The 17,562-nt window shown below is 49.5% G+C and overlaps 1 protein-coding gene across 2 annotated transcripts in view; it reads left to right on the forward strand.

Annotated features, from left to right (window-relative positions):
- Nucleotides 1-17,562, forward strand: part of SCTR (secretin receptor) — a 76,630-nt gene that overhangs the window by 54,525 nt on the left and 4,543 nt on the right. Inside the window, exons 6-11 of one of the 2 annotated variants that reach the window (XM_027590730.2) lie at nt 363-495; nt 2,533-2,686; nt 9,307-9,367; nt 10,641-10,710; nt 13,753-13,844; nt 15,284-15,410. In XM_027590730.2, the coding sequence (XP_027446531.1) occupies nt 363-495; nt 2,533-2,686; nt 9,307-9,367; nt 10,641-10,710; nt 13,753-13,844; nt 15,284-15,410 (637 nt within the window). The remainder of the gene's footprint in view (nt 1-362; nt 496-2,532; nt 2,687-9,306; nt 9,368-10,640; nt 10,711-13,752; nt 13,845-15,283; nt 15,411-17,562) is intronic. The other variant, XM_027590731.2, reaches the window with a different exon arrangement.

Raw genomic sequence — 17,562 nt, forward strand, 5'->3', positions numbered from 1 at the left:
TGCAATCAAAGTCCTGGGGTGGGGATGGGGGTAGGATATCTCATAGGCTAGGCTTGGGTCACATGCCCAACCTGAGCCAGTCACAGCAACCAGGGGTGGAGTACTCTGATTGGTCAGGCCTATCAAGAGGGCAGGAGGATGGAGTCACCCCCACTCAGAGCTGGACTGGGTTCCCCATAAGAAAGCTTGCTTCTGGTACCAGAAGACGGGGAAAGAGTAACAGACCTCTGACCCCTCCGGCAGAGGAGGAGACTCAGGCTCTGGAAGGTGAAAAGGCTTGCCCGAGGTCAAGGTCGTCTAGCTAAGAAGTGGCCGCGCGCCTGTGGCTCTGGCCCCCATGGCCCTGCATTCTCTCTCTCCAGGAGGCTTCACTGCACCCGCAACTACATCCACATGCACCTTTTTGTGTCCTTCATCCTGCGTGCCCTGTCCAACTTCATCAAGGACGCCGTGCTCTTCTCCTCGGACGATGTCGCTCACTGTGATGCCCACAGGGTAACATGCCTGCATGCCCCCGAGTGTGGCCAGGCTGCCCACCTTCCTCAGCCCAACTCGGGAGAGGGTGGTGGTCCCCTTGCCCTTCCCCCAAATCCCAGCTGAGGTTGCACTTAATGCCTAGAGTAGAGGGGCCAGTGCTGGGCCAGGGAGCCCGGGGAGAGTCCCATGTCTCCACGCGCACAGTCTGGGTCATGTATGAGAGCAATTTGTCAGGAGGCCTCTGGGGGCTACCCTTCAACTCCCAGCATCCAGGAGTGGCTTAGCCACTCTGGCAATTAGATACATAGTGAGGCTCGTCTTTTCCCTCCACCTGCCAAGTCCCAGCTGTGGACAGATGGCCAGGTCTAAAGAGGGTTGAGGTTGGGTGTAGAAAGAAAAGTGGGAACATATGCCTAGGTTCTGCAAACACAGGTGTGTGGCAAAACAATTGTTTTGTTAAATCTAACCCCCTTCCTCCTTCTGAATGCTCAGATAACTCTTTATCCTTTGCAATATTGCTCTGTGTATCAGTTGGGAATCCCTTTTGCAGCATGTACCAGAAAACCATACATCAGTGGCTCAAACGGATGGGGGTTGTTTCCCACATAAGCCGTCCACAGATGGGCAATCCACAGGCCGTACAGTGGCTCCATGATGCCATGGTGGACACAGTCCCTTTCCCTCTTTAGGCTCCAGCGTGCTTGATGCCATGCTTTACACTGCTTGTTTACAATATGGCTGTTGCAGCCCCAGGCCTCACATGCATGTTCCAGTCAAAAAAGAGAGTCAGGGTTAAACAGTTTTTGTCTTTGGGCAGCTTTGCCTTTTTAGGGTGGGAAAGAATGCCTGCCCCAAGACCCCTATCTACATCTCATTGGCTAGAACTGTGTCATGGGACCACATCTAACTGCAAAGGAAGCTGAGAGATCGAATCTATTTACCATCATAGTCTCCATAGCAGAGGCAAACAAGGGAGAAGGGATTGGAGATTGAGATTGGTTCAGTCAACCTCCCTGTCACTTCCTCCCACTCAAATCTCTAATTCCTTACAGATCTGTTGAGTTTGTGTTGTTTATAGGTGTGTGTGTGTGTGTGTGTGTGTGTGTGTGTGTGTGTGTGTGTGTGTTTTCTGACTCCGACTGAATCTCCCTTCAGGATATTGTCAGGATGAAGTAAGAGTACCAGAGTGAGAGTCAGAAGACTTAAATTCAGGCCCCCCACCTCACTGACCAGCAGTGGAGAAGTCCAGCAGTGCCCCGCAGGGAACCTTCTTGGGTTCCACCAAACATCAGACTCCTGAGCCAACCACGGGCGCCCCCCAGAATCCGAGTCTGCAGGCGGCCGTAGGGCAGGAACCATAGCTGGCCAGCAGGGCAACACCGGCTTCTCCTCCTCTGTGGATGTGACCTTCACGTAGCCCCTGTAGCAGCCCTCGGCCATCCCAGAAGCTGTCCTCTCCCCAGGGGACAGCTCAGGGAAAGGAATGGGGACCCTTGCCACATGGGAATGGTTGCCTTGCTGGGATGGAAGCCTCAGGACCCACAAGTCCCCAGGGACAGCTTCTGGCGATCCCCACAAGAGACACGCCTCTAACAAGGCACTGCGTCAGGCAAGGCCAGCACTGGCCCCCCCCATCTGGTAATTAGAGGTCTCCAGAACAGATGCAGTGTGCCAATCAGGGGCCATTTTCACTATAATCAGTGTTGCCCTCCTAACATAACTGGTACGTCCCTTCTTCTTCTGTTTCCGAGAAAAGAGCTTAGAAAGGATTTTGTTACTCCTTGGCTCAGAAATCCCTTTGAAAGCACTGCCTACTTCTGTGATGGCCCGTTAGCCTTCTTGGCTGGGCCTCTTGGCATGTGGACTCCCACCCTCTAGAGAACTCTTGGGCCTGGCCTTCTGAGAGTGGACAGCCACAGGGGATGGCCAGGAGCCCCCAGAGACTCGCTCTGCGACCTGACCCCCACTACGCCCTGTCACGTCCTTTAGGGGTGGCTGCCAGAGGGGAGCCCGCTGTTGCCCAGCCCTGGGGCTCACCTGCCTCTCTCTGTGCAGGTGGGCTGTAAGCTGGTCATGGCTTTCTTCCAGTACTGCATCATGGCCAACTACGCCTGGCTGCTGGTGGAAGGCCTCTACCTTCACACGCTCCTGGTCATCTCCTTCTTCTCAGAGAGGAAGTGCCTCCGGGGATTTGTTGCCCTCGGATGGGGTATGTTTCTCCATGGGTGGAACGGTGGGGGTATGTGGGAACAGGCTCTGAGCCAGAGGATTCGGTTTCTAGTTCCAGCTCCACACACAAGTTAGCTAACTTGTGGAATCTTAGGCAATTTCCTTCTTGTTTAACCCCTTGACTTTGGTTTCCTTGTATGTCAAGTAGGAATTCACAGTTAAAATGTAGCCCCAGTTTTGGCCACCCAAAGTCTCTTACCATTTGATACCACCCAATGCTTGTTGCTTCATCTTCCTTAGATGTTCCATTCACATATTTTCATTCTTGCTTCCTTTCTATATCAGTTAGTGTACTTTTGATTGTAGGTCAGAAAATCTGGCTTAGATCAGCTTTAAACATAAAAGAAAGCATTGGCTCATGTATCTGAAAAGTCCAGGGATCACCAGCTTCAGGTGAGGCTGGATCCAGCAGCTCAGCCACGTTTCTTTGTGCCTTTCGACTTCGCCTTCTGTAACATCAGCTTGATCTCTAGGCTGGTGCTCCCAGTGTAACTGCCAACAGCTTCTGGGCTACCAGCTTCCTTGTTGTACCTAATGAGAGGAAAAGGCCCAGCATTCCCAACAAATACTCTGAGGTTCACTCTGATTGGACCGGCTTGTCTCAGACACATCCTGAGCCAATCACAGGCCTGAGTGAATGGAATACACGGATGGGCTTAAGCTATTCAAACCACATGGCTTCCCAAAGGAATTTCAGGGTTCATTTGTAGGAAGGAGGGGAAATGGCAGTCAGAGAGCCAACTGCAGGCCCCATTCCTTCTCTTCCCCCTTTCCTTTCTGATCAAGGAAGATGATAACTCCATTTCTTGAGCAATTACTATGAGCAGAGCAGTTTACATGCATTAATTAATTGCCACCACAACCTCCAGAGGCCCTTCAAAGAAGCCTGCTAAAAGACGGGGGGGCGGATGTAATATGCTCAGCTCACACTGTAGACAAGGGCAGACCCAGGATTCAAACCAAGGCTTGTCTGTTTCCAAAGGCCCCTTAACTCTTATTCTGCCATTAACAAATATCCATCCATCCATCCATCCGTCTGTCCATCCATCCATCCATCCATCCATCCATCCATCCATTGTTCATTTGATAAACATATGTAAGTTACCCATTGGGTTCTAGAAAGATAGCCAAGTTCCTCTGAGTGACTCATATGCTTACAGGGATAGTCATGTGTACCAGCCATTAATTTCATTTGCTTTCTTCTTAGTGCCTTTAATTAAGAAGTGCCCCTGCCAGGAAAGCCCGTCTTTTCTGCTTGTCTAAATCCTTCCATGCAAGGGCCCTATCTCCTCACATCAGGGAAGTCACCTGAGCTGCCAGAGCTTGCCGAGCCTTCCTGTAGACTTTGGCAGCCTGATTAGCACATAACCCTTAGCCAGTGGGAGCTGTGGGACTCTGCAGATCTTTGGATTTCTGCAGAGAACAGTAGTCCCAGAGTACTGGGGGACCAGGGACCTGCCTTATGCAGTTGACCCCAAAAAAGGACCCCGTTTGGAACCTCGTTCACTGACCTTGACTCCCAGATCTGCCAGGATCTCGTCATATGAATATAGGCAGTGTCATTATCTGTAATATCAGGATCATAATTTTTTCGACTTTCTTCGAGCATTTCTTTGTGCTCAGAGGGGCTTCTATAGATTACAGAAACAAAAACAGTTCCATCATTCAAAGGGGTCATAGTCAAGCAGGGAGACAAAGGTGCATTGCAACATCTCCATCACGGATTTTTAGGAGGGTTTATTTTATTTTATTTTAAAGGTTTGTATTAATTTGAGAGAAGAGATAGAGAGAGCACAAGCTGATGGGGAGGAGCAGAGGGAGAAGCAGATTCCCTGCTGAGCAGGGAGCCTGATGCCACTCGATTCCAGGACTCTGAGATCATGACCTGGGCCGAAGGCAGATGCCTAGTCAACTGAGCCACCCAGCGCCCCATGGGTTTTTAGGAGGGTTTAAGTGAGATTATGGGAACCTTCCTTTCTTTCTCAAATATTTCATCTACTATATGCCAGGCCCTGAGATAGAACAGCACATAAAGCAGAGGTTCCTCCCCTCCTGGTCTCTCCGCCTGCACCGCCCCAAGGAGACCTTGAAGGGACTTAGGAAGGTCTAAAGTTTTCCGTCTGGGAGAAGCCTTTCTCTTGCAAAAGCAGGGGCCCCTCCTCAATTTGTATGCAACTTGTTTCCCCAGAGACGGGCTGCTTAAATGAGTACATGCTCACTGTACAACTGCAAAAAATAAAATTAAGTAGAAAAAAATTACCCTGGTCTCATCTAATGAACATTTTGGGGGGTTTTCTTCCAGATGATTTTCCTACTGAGTTTTTCTCTGCATTGTGTGGTCATTCTTTTTTTTTTTTTTTTTAAGATTTTGTTTATTTGTCAGAGAAAGAGTGAGAACACGAGCACAAGCAGGGGGAGCGGCAGGCTCCCCGCTGAGCAGGGAGCCTGATGCAGGACTTGATTCTGGGACCCTGGGATCATGACCTGAGCCGAAGGCAGACGCTAACCTGACTGAGCCACCCAGGCGCCCCTGTTGTCGTCATTCTAAATGTAGAATTCTGAATCTTGTTTCTTTCTGTTGACACACAGGCATGTTCTGTATTCTTCTACCTCTGCCATAAACATTTTTAACTCGTCTCTGGACCGATTTAACCAAATACCTATTGTATGGACATTTAGGTTGTTTCTAATTTTCCACTATTATAAATAACACAGTGATAAATAATTTATGGACAAAGCTTATTTCCATGTGTAATATGGGGTCCTAGAATTCGGATCACTGGATCAAAAGGAGTGGGGACTTTTAAGATTTTTAATATTTACCCAACACTTTTACTTTTTCCAGGTGGCTGGGGTGTCTGCACCCAGGAAAGGGTGACACCTCTGGCTTTTGTGGGGATGAACCAAGCTCCCCCTCGCTGAGTTGGTGGCTCTCCAACTGGAGCCAGCATCAGAGTCACATGGAGGGTGTGTCAAGCCCAGCTGGCTGGATCCCACGCCCGGCGCCTCTGAGCCAGTTGGCCTTGGGTGTAGCCAGAGACTCTTCCTGTCTAAGAAGGCCCCAAGTGACTCTGATCCTGATAGTCTGGGGACCACACTAAGAAACCCTAACTCGAGCCATTATTGGCTTTCCTACTTTCTGCCAACTCTGTAAAGATGGGAGACAACGAACAGGTGGCCCTTCAGAACCCACGTTCTTTAAAGAGGGCACATTCTGCGTGGAGCACTGGGTGCTATGCACAAACAATGAATCATGGAACACTACATCAAAAACTAATGATGTAGGGCGCCTGGGTGGCTCAGTCGTTGAGCGTCTGCCTTCGGCTCAGGTCATGATCTCAGGGTCCTGGGATCGAGTCCCACATCGGGCTCCTTGCTCCGCAGGAAGCCTGCTTCTCCCTCTCCCACTCCCCCTGCTTGTGTTCCTGCTCTCGCTGTCTCTCTCTCTCTGTCAAATAAATAAATAAAATCTTTAAAAAAAAAAAACTAATGATGTAATGTATGGTGATTAACATAACAATAAAAAATTATTTAAAAAAAAAAAGAACCCATGTTCTTTGCCCAAAGCATCCAAAATTGAGGCAAGGAATTAAAAATATATATATTGGGGCGCCTGGGTGGCTCAGTCGTTCAGCGTCTGCCTTCGGCTCAGGTCATGATCCCGGGGTCCTGGGATCGAGCCCCACATCGGGCTCCCTGCTCGGCGGGAGGCCAGCTTCTCCCTCTCCCACTCCCCCTGCTTGTGTTCCTGCTCTCGCTGTCTCTCTCTGTCAAATAAATAAATAAAATCTTTAAAATATATATATATATTATTTTTATTAAAGTCATGTACATACTTGGTTTAAATAATTAAATAGTGGGGCGCCTGGGTGGCTCAGTCGGTGAAGCGTCTGCCTTCGGCTCAGGTCATGATCCCAGGGTCCTGGGATCGAGCCCCGCGTCGGGCTCCCTGCTCAGCAGAGTCTGCTTCTCCCTCTGCCTGCCACTTTCCCTCCTAGTGCTCACTCTTTCTCTGTCGAATGAATAAATAAAATCTTTAAAAAAAAAAAGTCCTATTCTATGTATGGATCGTTATATCTATGTAAATGCTTACTGCTGAGCCGAGTGGTGTACAATGATTTTACTTCCAATAGTTAACTTTTTGTTTTTTACGGAGTCACTTTTGATTGACTTATTTGTTTTATGTTGCTGTCCTTAATTCCCACCAGTTCACCCAGAGCACTGGAAAACCCTCCAGCGCTGTTTCCCAGATCATCCCATACCAACAGGAAATCTATTAGTTCCTATTTGTTGGTTTCTTCCTGCTGTATTTGTTTCCTATGGGCTGCCGTAAACAAATTGCCACAAACTCGGTGGCTTAAAACAACAGAAATTTATTCTCTCACAGTTCTGGTGGCCAGAAGTTCAAAATCAAGGTTCTGGCAAGGTTGAATCCTTCTGAAGTGCTCCATGCCTCTCTCTCTTCCAGCTTCTGGTCGTTGCTGGCAGTCCTTGGCGGTTTTTGGCTTGTGGCTGCATCCTTGTGATTTCTCCCTCTGTGTTGACGTGGCCTTCTTTCCGCTGTGTGTTCTTCTGCCCTGTGTCTCTCATGGTCTTCTCATAAGGATGCCGGTCATATTGGATTAGGTGCCCCATATGACTGGCATCCTTCTAAGTATGACCTCTTCTTAACTAATTACACCGGCTAAGACCTTATTTCCAAATAAGGTCACATTCTAAGGTTCTGGGTAGATAGGAATTTAGGGAGGATGCTTTTCAACCTGATAGAGCCAACAATGTTCTTTCTAGAGCCTTCTGATTTCCTGCCCTATTTGGGCTGGTTGTTCTCTAGACTTGCTCAATTCCCTTACCCTTCATGCTGAGAATTTCCTTCATTTCCCTCTCTAAATCCTATTCCTTTCTTTTTTTTTTTTTTTAAGATTTTATTTATTTATTTGAGAGAGAGAGAGCATAAGCAGGGAGAATGGCAGAGGGAGGAGCAGACTCCCTGCGGAGCGGGGAGCCAACTGGGGGCTCGATCCTAAGACCCCGGGATCATGACCTGAGCCGAAGGCAGACACTTAACCGACTGAGCCACCCAGGTGCCCCTGCCATGTTATTCTTCTTCCCCGGGCATTTTTACTCATCTCTTTCTACATAAGCTTCAGGGTCTTCTCTCTGTCCCTCTGTTTTGAAATGCCCTAGGGATGTGCCCCAACTCGAGGTGATTTCATCCTTTTCGCTGACATCCGGTGGTCCTTTCATCTGGAAATTCACATCCTTCATTTCTTGGACCATGATCTTACATCACCTATTTGATTTCTTTCCCTTGGGTTTTTATCCTCTCTTTCTGAAACTTTTAATCAGATGGCGCACATCCTGGAATTGACCTCTGATTTTTTCATGTCTTTCCTCCTATTTTTCATTCCACTCTTTGTGTTCTGCTTTCCGGGCGATTCCTGGTCTTTATCTTCCAACCCATCTATGGAGTCTTTTATCTTGGTTATCATATATTCAATTTCTAAGCCCTCTTCCTTGTTCTCAGACTGCTCCCTATTTTCGGCATCCTGTTTGGGTCTTGCAGATGTAATCTTTCCTCTTATCTCTCTGATGATATTCCTTAGAGTTGTTTTGTTCAAGTTCCTCCTGCAGCCTGCACGGTCTGTTTCCTTTGAGTTCCTTCTCTCTGATTGTTTTGGTCCTTGTCTTTTATGTAATCAGCTTTCCTCAGATGTCCGTGACCTTGACTGTCTGTTCATGTTTAAGAATGAGTCACTTCAGAGCGGACTGAAGGCCCCATGTGTGGGGTGGCGGGGCATGTCTCTCAAGGGAGACTGAGCTGGAAGTGGCCACTGTGTTGGAAGGGGTCCCCAGCATCGCCATCTATAGGCCCTTTGTCTGGGGCTGTTGGATTCCTCCAGAGAAAAATTCTTTCATCTCCTGTCTGGGTGTAAACCTGGCTGCTGGAGGTCTGAAACCTGAGCAGCCCAGGGATGGGGCTGTTACCATTTTCAGGTGCGGACAAGCATGTCCATTAGAAATAGAATGAGCCACGTATATATCCTAAAATTTTCTAGTAGCCACAGTAAACACAGTAAAAAGAAGCAGGTAAAATTAACCTCAATGATCTACTTTATTTAACCCAGTATAAAAATATTTTCATGTCAACATATAACTAATATAAAAATTAGCATATTTCACATTCTACTAAGTCTTCAAAATCGGGTGGCTTGCACTTACAGCACATGTGCTGTGGGACCAGCCACATGTCAAGCACTCCATAGCTACATGGGAAGAGCGGCCTCTGCCCAGGACAGCCCAGGTGTAGACCATCACTTCTCCCTTCTCTTCCCTGCAGAGGGCCTCGCGAGTCTGCCCCAGGCTCCCAGGACACTCTGAGCCCCTCCTGGCGTTCAAGAACCTCTGATTCTGCCTCAGTTTGCAGGGCATGCCTCGTACCCTAGAAGCAGGAGACTACAAGGATTTGTTTGCACAGGATTTACAAGGGGGTTTCTGTGACACCTGCTCACTCCCGGGCTGGGTGAACTGCCCTGTTCCCTTATGGGGGTGTTGAAAATTGAGTCCCCTCTCCCCGCTCCCTCCTTTATTTTTAATCTTCAGGTTCCCCGGCCATTTTTGTTGCTTCGTGGGCTATCAGTAGGCACTTTCTGGAAGATGTCGGGTAAGCTCTTTGAAGGAGAGGTAACAAGAGTGTATTTTATATTGTCCAGTTCTTCAAGCGGGATGGGCACTTCTTTGGAGCTATTTGGAGAGGGCTGCTTTTTAAACGGCGGGGGGTGGGGGGCGCGGTGCAGGGGTCCCACAGGCGAGTACTCTGGAGTGCTGGGCTGGTGTGAGCTTGCAGATGGGTGGTGGCCTCCAGCACGCCCGCACCCTCCTGGGCCTGCCCACACCATCAGCTCTGTGGGAAGAGCAGGTGCCAGGCAGGAGCCGTGAAAGTCCAGGCAGGTGCCGCTCAGTGAGGCAGCTCTCGGCCAACCCAGCTTTTCCTTCTTCCTGGGATCCTCTCCTCTGCTCCTCCCTACCCCCTGGGGGGGGGGGCGGGGGAGGGGGCCTGTGTGAGAGTCCAGCAGAGGTGGGTGTAGGAGAGCCGCATTCCCAGTGACTCCCGATGGGGACAGAGAGATCTAGTCTTTTCTCTAAAGCTGCCAGGCACTGAGGATGGAGGTAAGCCCAGGGGGCCCTGCTGGGAAGTAGGCACACGGAGAGAAGCCGAGGAGGAAGTGAGGCGGCCTGACAGAGCAGAGGCAGTTTCTCACAGACACACTGACGCAACCAGCCCAGGATGTGGATTTGGTCCGATGAGGCTTGCCAGTGTCTTGCGGTCCAACTCTGGCCCCAAATAATCGTTTCAAAAGAATTATTTTAATTGGGTGAATTCGATTTTTTGTAAAATCTGGATTTTTAGCTTCTCTCGAGAACATGGGAAGTTCTACCAACATCTCTCATTTTCCCATGTGGCAAAAATCAGCCGGAGCCGATGTGGCTGCCTTAGGCCCCGCACATGCTCTCCAGCTTGCCAGGTACCCCCCACGCCTGATGTCCCAGGGTCCTGAGGCCACACGTCAGTCACTCAGCCACTTCACTCACTGATGTCACCTGCCTGGCCCTTGTTGGCAGTTGAGTTTGTCACTGCGCTTGCTTTGGGATTCTGGGATCTTCTGACTGTCAGGTGCCACACAGGTCCACTGCCCTGGATGTTCACTGGGAGAGCACGGAGACCGGGGCGGGGGGGTGTGTGTGGCACTGCTCCAGCGGTCTCCGAAGTGCTCCCGGGCGGCCGGAGAGGGTCAGTTCTAACACGGCTGGGCCCCCAGCCACAGTGCTTGGGGCCACCAGCATGGGCCCTTCCTCCGAAGAGCACTTGAGGGAACTAGTCTTTCCTGGCCCCCTCAGCTCTCCACCCCTAACGATGCCTGGCTGTCCCTCCACAGGTGCTGGGACATCAACGCCAACGCATCCATCTGGTGGGTCATTCGGGGGCCCGTGATCCTCTCCATCCTGGTGAGTGGCCGTCTTCCCGAGCTGGGCTCCAGTGGGAGAGACGGAAAGAGTGACTGGCCTGGACAGAAGGCCAAGAGACAACGCTAGCTTTGTTCCCTCCAGGAGCGGGGAGGGATGAACCACAGAGCTTCCAGAGGCTGGTCAGCAGCATGAGGGTCTAGATGGGGGATGGGAGAATGGGGGCTGGGGGGTGCGAGTGGGATGAGGGGCAAAAGTTTACATAACTCTCTTTGGTTCATGAGTGGCCACTAAAATGTGGTGAGCAGAGCTCCTTGCCCTACACTGGCTGGCTCTGTGCTGGCTCGAAATCCGCCTCCTTCAGGTCTCTGGGTCGTGATCTTCTTTCTAGGCGTTCCTCTTGTTAAACTGAGAATCACTGAGCTGGGATCATAGGCTGGGGCTGGGGAAAGCTCAGTGAGGCTTGGTCTTGGGCCTTTGGGGTGCTGTTGGGGGGGGCCAGGCCTGGAGGGGTGGCCCCCAGGGAGAAGATACAGGAGTGACTCTCATGGAAAGGGAGCTCAGAGCGTCTCAACTGGGCTGCCCTTCAGAATCATCTGGGAGCTGTTTATCTCTGGATAGCCAGAGATTCGGGCTCTCTTTGTTCTGGGGAGGGGCCTGAGTGCTCAGCGGGGGTTTAAGTTCTCAGGTGCTTCTGCTCTGCAGTAGGGTTGGGAGGCCTGGAGCTGAGCCTGTGGGTAGGGACAGGAAATAGGGGGACAGAGAGCGGGGGACCCACCGTGGTTGTCTCCTGGAAGGAATCAGCCCCTCAGCTGTGTGCAGGGTTCCGAGGGACACCACGGCTGCAGGACCCTTTGACAGGAAGCTCCCTTCGTGGATCTGCTGCGTGGGGCGGGGGGGGGACAGGGGGGTGCAGCCCAGGGCAGCAGCCCCCGCCCACCTCTTTCACTGGCTGGCTCGTGACTTTCCAGGGGGCAGCTGGGAGGAGGGGGCCATTCCAGGACCTCCTTCTTTTTTCTTTTCTTCTTCTTTTTTTCCCCCAAAAATAATAGAATTCATGTCAAAAAAAGTTGGAAGATACAAAATGTACTTTCCAAAAGGAAATAAAACCACACATACTTCTAGCACCGAGACACACACTGTGAATACACATGTGCTTTTCCTTCCTATCTTTTTCTTTGAGCACACACTTTTTTCAAAATGCTTAATATAGTTTTGTATACTAGTTTGTGTTTCTCACTTAGCAGCAGATGTGAGCTGTCCCGTGGCCTTTGAAATTATTTGATCCACTGATGTGCTCTGGCTGCGTAGTATTCCCACAGGAGGGTCTTTCCTCATTTAGTTAGGCCAGTTTCCTTGCCGTCATTCTGGGGCTCTGACCGCGCTGCCCAGGAGAGCCCCAGCTGAGGGACGATGGGCCCCGGGGTCCTGGCGGATTTCACCAGACTCTGGTCTATCTAGTGATGTTTGGTGGGCATTCCTGATGCAAAATATCTCCCAATAGGGGCCCCTGGCTGGCTCAGTCTGTAGAGCATGTGACTCTTGATCTTGGAGTTGTGAGTTCAAGCCCCACACTGGGGGTAGAGATGACTTAGATAAATAAAGAAGAACTTAAAAACATCTCCCAACCAGTAGGTCATGGGGCCTAGAATTCCACTATTCAGAACTCATTCTTGAGAGCTTAAAGTTTGTTTTTTGTTTGGGGGGGTTTTTGTTTTTGTTTTTGTTTTTGCCTTCAAGTGCTCCCTATGAAATTAAATGCAACTCTAAGATAAGAAAATAAATAAAAGTAAAATAGCCTTTATTCATTTACACCATGCATAGCCAGCTCCGAGCAAGATACATAAACAAACAACAAGCTGAGAAGCAAAGTTCTCAAAGAGGCAGCTGGGCTAGAAGTCCTGGACAGGCCACTAATCCTTGCCTTTTGGCCAGCATTCCCAGGCCCCAGGCTGGCTGTGTGAACAATGAGGGTGCCGGCTGGGCGATTCCACTGATCCCTGCTTCTCTAAATGCTGCTGGAGCTGGTAGGTGGGTGAGAGAGGAGGAGAGGTACTGCGCGCCACGTGGGCACCTTTATAACATTCTGGCACTGGGCTGGGGGGAGGGGACACCAAACGAAATAATAAGACTGCATTCCTGTCCTTTAGGAAGTTATTGAATTGACAGGTAGGTAGACACACACAACTTTGACAGGTGCATGTGTTCGGCCTCTTTCAAATATTTCAAGTGCTTACACAGTAACATGATCCCTAACTGCAATGTAGCAGGAAAGATAGGTAATCAAGGGTGGCTTCCTGGAGTTGGTGATAAAACTGCAAAGCGACTCTATAAGGCTTTGAAACAGTGGTTCTCAAAGTGTGGTCCCCAGACCAGCAGCTTCAGCATCACCTGGAAGCTTATTAAAAAATGCAAATTTGGCGGCCCCACCCCAGATTTACTGACCCGGAACTTCTGGGGGAGGCAGCCCCCCAATCCGCACCCAAAACTTTTAAGAACCTCTCAGAGAAGAAAGCCTTGCCACTCAAAGTGTAGCCAAGGACAGAAGTGCAGACTCTTGGGATGCCTGGGTGGCTCAGTTGGTTAAGCGTCTGCCTTTGGCTCAGGTCGTGATCCCGGGGTCCTGGGATCGAGCCCCGCATCAGGGTCCTTGCTCAGCGGGGAGCCTGCTTCTCCCTCTGCCTGCCGCTCCCCCTGCTTGTGCTTTCTCTCTCTCTCTCTCTCTCTGGCAAATAAATAAATAAAATCTTAAGAAAAAAATGCAGCATCTCAGGTCACCGGTTACCTGCCTTTTAACAAGGTCGCTGGGGAATGCCAATGCATTCCAGTGTGAGGAATCCCTGCCACAACTGAGCAGACCTTAGAGCTCCTGCAGCCAGGGACAGGCACGGGTGCTGCGTCAGCCATCACCTCCAGACAGCCTGTTCCACCGGGACTCTGGGGCGGCAGGCCGGGCGGGGTGGCTCAGAGACCTGCAATCCTGGATGTGGTCTGCAATGCTTTCTCTGCCCTCAGGGCCAAGGGGTCAAGGCCAGGAGAGGTGGCAATCACCTTCAGCCCACACCCCCCTCTTGTGTTTTACAGATTAACTTCATCCTTTTTATAAACATTCTAAGAATCCTGATGAGAAAACTTAGAACCCAAGAAACAAGAGGAAATGAAGTGAGCCATTATAAGTAAGTGGAGGGCAAAGACCCAGGCACGGTCAGTCAGTCAGTCAACAGGTATTTACAGAGTGCCTATGGTTTACCCAACTGGCCCTGGTTCCAAGGAGGTTTTGATGCAATTGGGAATGGGGGTGGGGAGAAGTGGGTCCACTGGGAAGCCTTAGACGCAGCTCCAGCAGTGGAAAGATAAAGAAATCTCTCAGGATCCCAGGAAGCAGAAATCTGTGTTTGGGGCAGCGTTAGGGAGTCTGCCAATGAGCTTCAGCGACCCAAATTCAGAGAAATGTGTATAGGTCTGTGTATTTTTCAGGGGAGAAAGGCTCTAGCTTTCATCTGATTTTCAAGATGTGCAATCCAAAAATACTTTAAAACCTTTAAGATGTTAAAGGGAGATGCTGTATTAGCTTGATAGGGCCCCCATAGCAAAATAACCACACATGGGACGGTATAAAGAAGAGAAATTTATTTACTCGGAGTTCCGGAGGCTGGAAACCCAAGATCCAGGTGCCCACAGGTTTGATTTCTTCTGAGACCTCGCTCCTGGCCTTGTAGATGGCTGCCCTTACCTGGCCTTTTGTTCTGGGTGCCTCCTCCTCTTCTTATAAGGACACCAGGTGATTGGACTAAGGTCCCACCCTAATGACCTCATTTTACCTTAGTCATCTTTTTACAGGCCCTACCTGCAAATACAGATAGGTATTTCTGAGGTCCTGCGGTGAGGGCTTCAGTGGGTGAATCTGGGCGGGGGAGACACAATTCACAACAGAATCGTTAAAGGCAAATCAGTGTCCGACGAAGACTTCCTCTGTGATGTTCTGGGCTTTGAGAATCTGGCAGTGACCTGGATTGCCTGGTGACAGATTCTCCAGGACATCTTAGGGTAGTGGGCACCACAGTAGGGTGGAGCTGGGGAATCCAGGATAAAGTTGCCAGATAAAATAGAGGATGCCCAGTTCAGTCTGAATTTGGGATAAACGACGAATAGTGTTTTAGCGCTTACTCCCCAAAAATATTATTCCTTGTTTATCTGAAATTCAAATTGAACTGGGCATCCTGTATTTTTATTTGCTAAATTTAGCAACCCTAATCTGGGATCTGGGAAGAAAATGAAAGAACTTCTCCTTATAGATATTTATTATCAAAAAAGTAAGAACGCTGGTTTCGTAAATAATAGGTTCAATGACACACGCACGTAATTTATAAATAATAAAGTTATTTGGGTGGATACATGTTCACATTTTTTTTTTCCTGATGGGGTGCATGATCAGAAAGTTTAGAGGACTGGCCCTGGGTGATGGGTACGTGGGAGTTGGAAATTCTCCAAAATAAAAAGTAAAACCACAAAGGTTTGGGGGCACTGCTGCAGGCCTCTGCAATCTGACAGGTTGGGGCTTGCAGAGTCGTGCCTGTGGGGAGGGGGCAGGACACCAGTGGATCTGTGTCTGCAGGCGCCTGGCCAAGTCCACCCTCCTGCTGATCCCCCTCTTTGGAGTCCACTACATCATCTTCGCCTTCTCCCCAGAGGACGCCATTGAGGTCCAGTGGTTCTTTGAATTGGCCCTTGGCTCGTTCCAGGTAAGCTTCAGGGATTATGACCCTCGGGAGTTCATAGGGACAGCAAGCCGGGTCTCCCCGGAAGGGTCCAGCCGCGCAGTGTGGGATGCCTCATTAGGCACACGCCCAAGAGGAGGTAGGCAGGACTTCACTGTGCTGTGGGACCCCAAGTGGGGCCCAAGTCCCCCCACCGGTCAGATAGGGGTGGGAGGTAAAACTAAGGAGAGAGACTGACTCCAGGGAAGACAAAAGGATATATACATAGTCAAAATGACGCTAGCTGAGGGCTGTGGCTGAGCCATCAAAAAGCAGGGCAGGAAGATGAGCATTGTGGGAATGGGGGAGGGTGGGTGTCTGAAAGAGAATAAAGTCCTCCTCTTCATTCTGGGAAGTCCATGAAAGTGCCCCAAACTGAAAAATCCAGAAGGTGCAGCATCAGCATATTATTCAGAAGCAGCAAAGAGAATTCCAAGTAGTTGCCTCTGAGGCACAGGAAATGGGGGCAGGGGTGTTCCGAGGTTGCTCTTGTTTTGTGAGGAGAATCACTGGACTCTTTGAAACTATGTGCACACACAATGTATCAAAAATAAAAACCAACTTTAAAAAAAAGGAGAGGGAGGGGAGAAATCACCTACCTCCTAATTCAGTGAGATCTTGTGAGGCTTAAAAAACAAATAGTAAAAACAACAACAACAAAAACCAAATAGTAAACATGTTTGGACAGCCCTCTTGTTTACACTCTCATAACTGTCTCCTTCTAAAAATAATATGGCGTAGCTTTCAGGAAGACCATACAGAGGACAAAAAAAAAAAAAAGTAGATGAAGGATCAGTGAAAAAATAAAATAAAAGTCAAAATTGAGTTCATACAGAGAAGCAAATTCAATAGAGTGCTATGAAGGTAGGAGAGATGGGTCAGACATTTGGTTTGGAGCTCCCCAGTAGCCAAAGCAAAGACAGAAACGCAATCTGTTCCAAGATTTATAATATCTATAGATGGGGACAAGCTAATTCTCGGGAAAAGCCTAGACATTATAGGCTTTGGGGACTGAGAGAAATTTCTCCCAGGGGGATCTTCCTCAAGAAGCCAGCCTGTCCTTAACAACACTGATTATCCTGCAAAGTCCTCCTCACGGGGGAGACTTCGGTCTCAGGATGGGGCTCAGAGTCTCCCTCAGTCCCTGAGTTCGGTTCAGGGTTGGGGGGTCAGGGTCACCCTCCTGTCACTTTCAGGTTCCAGGAAGGACACATCGCTGGGAACACATTCTTGAGCAGTGTCCGGTCTTGTCCTAACCCTGCCTTCAGACCCTACCCCAGGGCTGTCCCCTCTCTCCTCACTGGGCCTCTCTCCTCTGCCCAGCGCTCCCTGCCAGCACCCGGGCCTCCAGAGAACATAGCCTCTTGCATAATCCATGTTCTTTGTTTCTGGACCCGGGAGCTTTCATGCCCACCTGCTCTTGTAACGTGTGGGGAGGCTGGGCTCACACAATGGCGCATTTAGCAAGGGTGGGCATTCCAAGTCCACAGGGGCGGAAGACCTCGACCTGGCTTCCAGAAATGGGTAGTGACCTCACTTCGATCACGGAGACCCAGGTCTGCCTCCCTGCATAGAAAGGGAACTTCCTGTCCCCTGGAGTTGGGGCTTGTGGTTGGGGCCCAGGCCTCCCAGTGAAGGCCATTCGGCTTCTAAGGAAATGGCTTGTCAAGAGAAAACCAAAAGCGCTTTCCTAATGTTCCCATAGAAATGTTTACACAGAAAACGGATCTTTGAGGCTTTTAAACCTTTGTTCACATACAAACATATATCATTTTATTGTATATTACACATGTATATTCTATATAATGTACATATTTTTAAAAATTCTGTATTATAGAACATGTCTCCCATATATTAAAGTGAAGAGAATAGTAGATAGTGAACCCCCATGTGACCACTGCCCACTCAAGTCCTGGCTGGTTCCATCTCTGTCACCATCCTCTCCCTTCACCCCATCCCCCATCATTTTAAGCACATCAAAGGGATGGTTTTACTCAAATGTAAATATTCCAGTACCGAATCTCTAGAGGACAGGGGCTTAAAGACACACAGAACCACAAATACATTATCAGTCATAGACTTCTAGAAACGAAAGTTGATTTGCTTTTTCTGATTGTAGAAATAACACTTATTGTAG

This window comes from Zalophus californianus, chromosome 3, assembly GCF_009762305.2.
Source record: "Zalophus californianus isolate mZalCal1 chromosome 3, mZalCal1.pri.v2, whole genome shotgun sequence".
Classification (NCBI taxonomy): Eukaryota; Metazoa; Chordata; class Mammalia; order Carnivora; family Otariidae; genus Zalophus; species Zalophus californianus.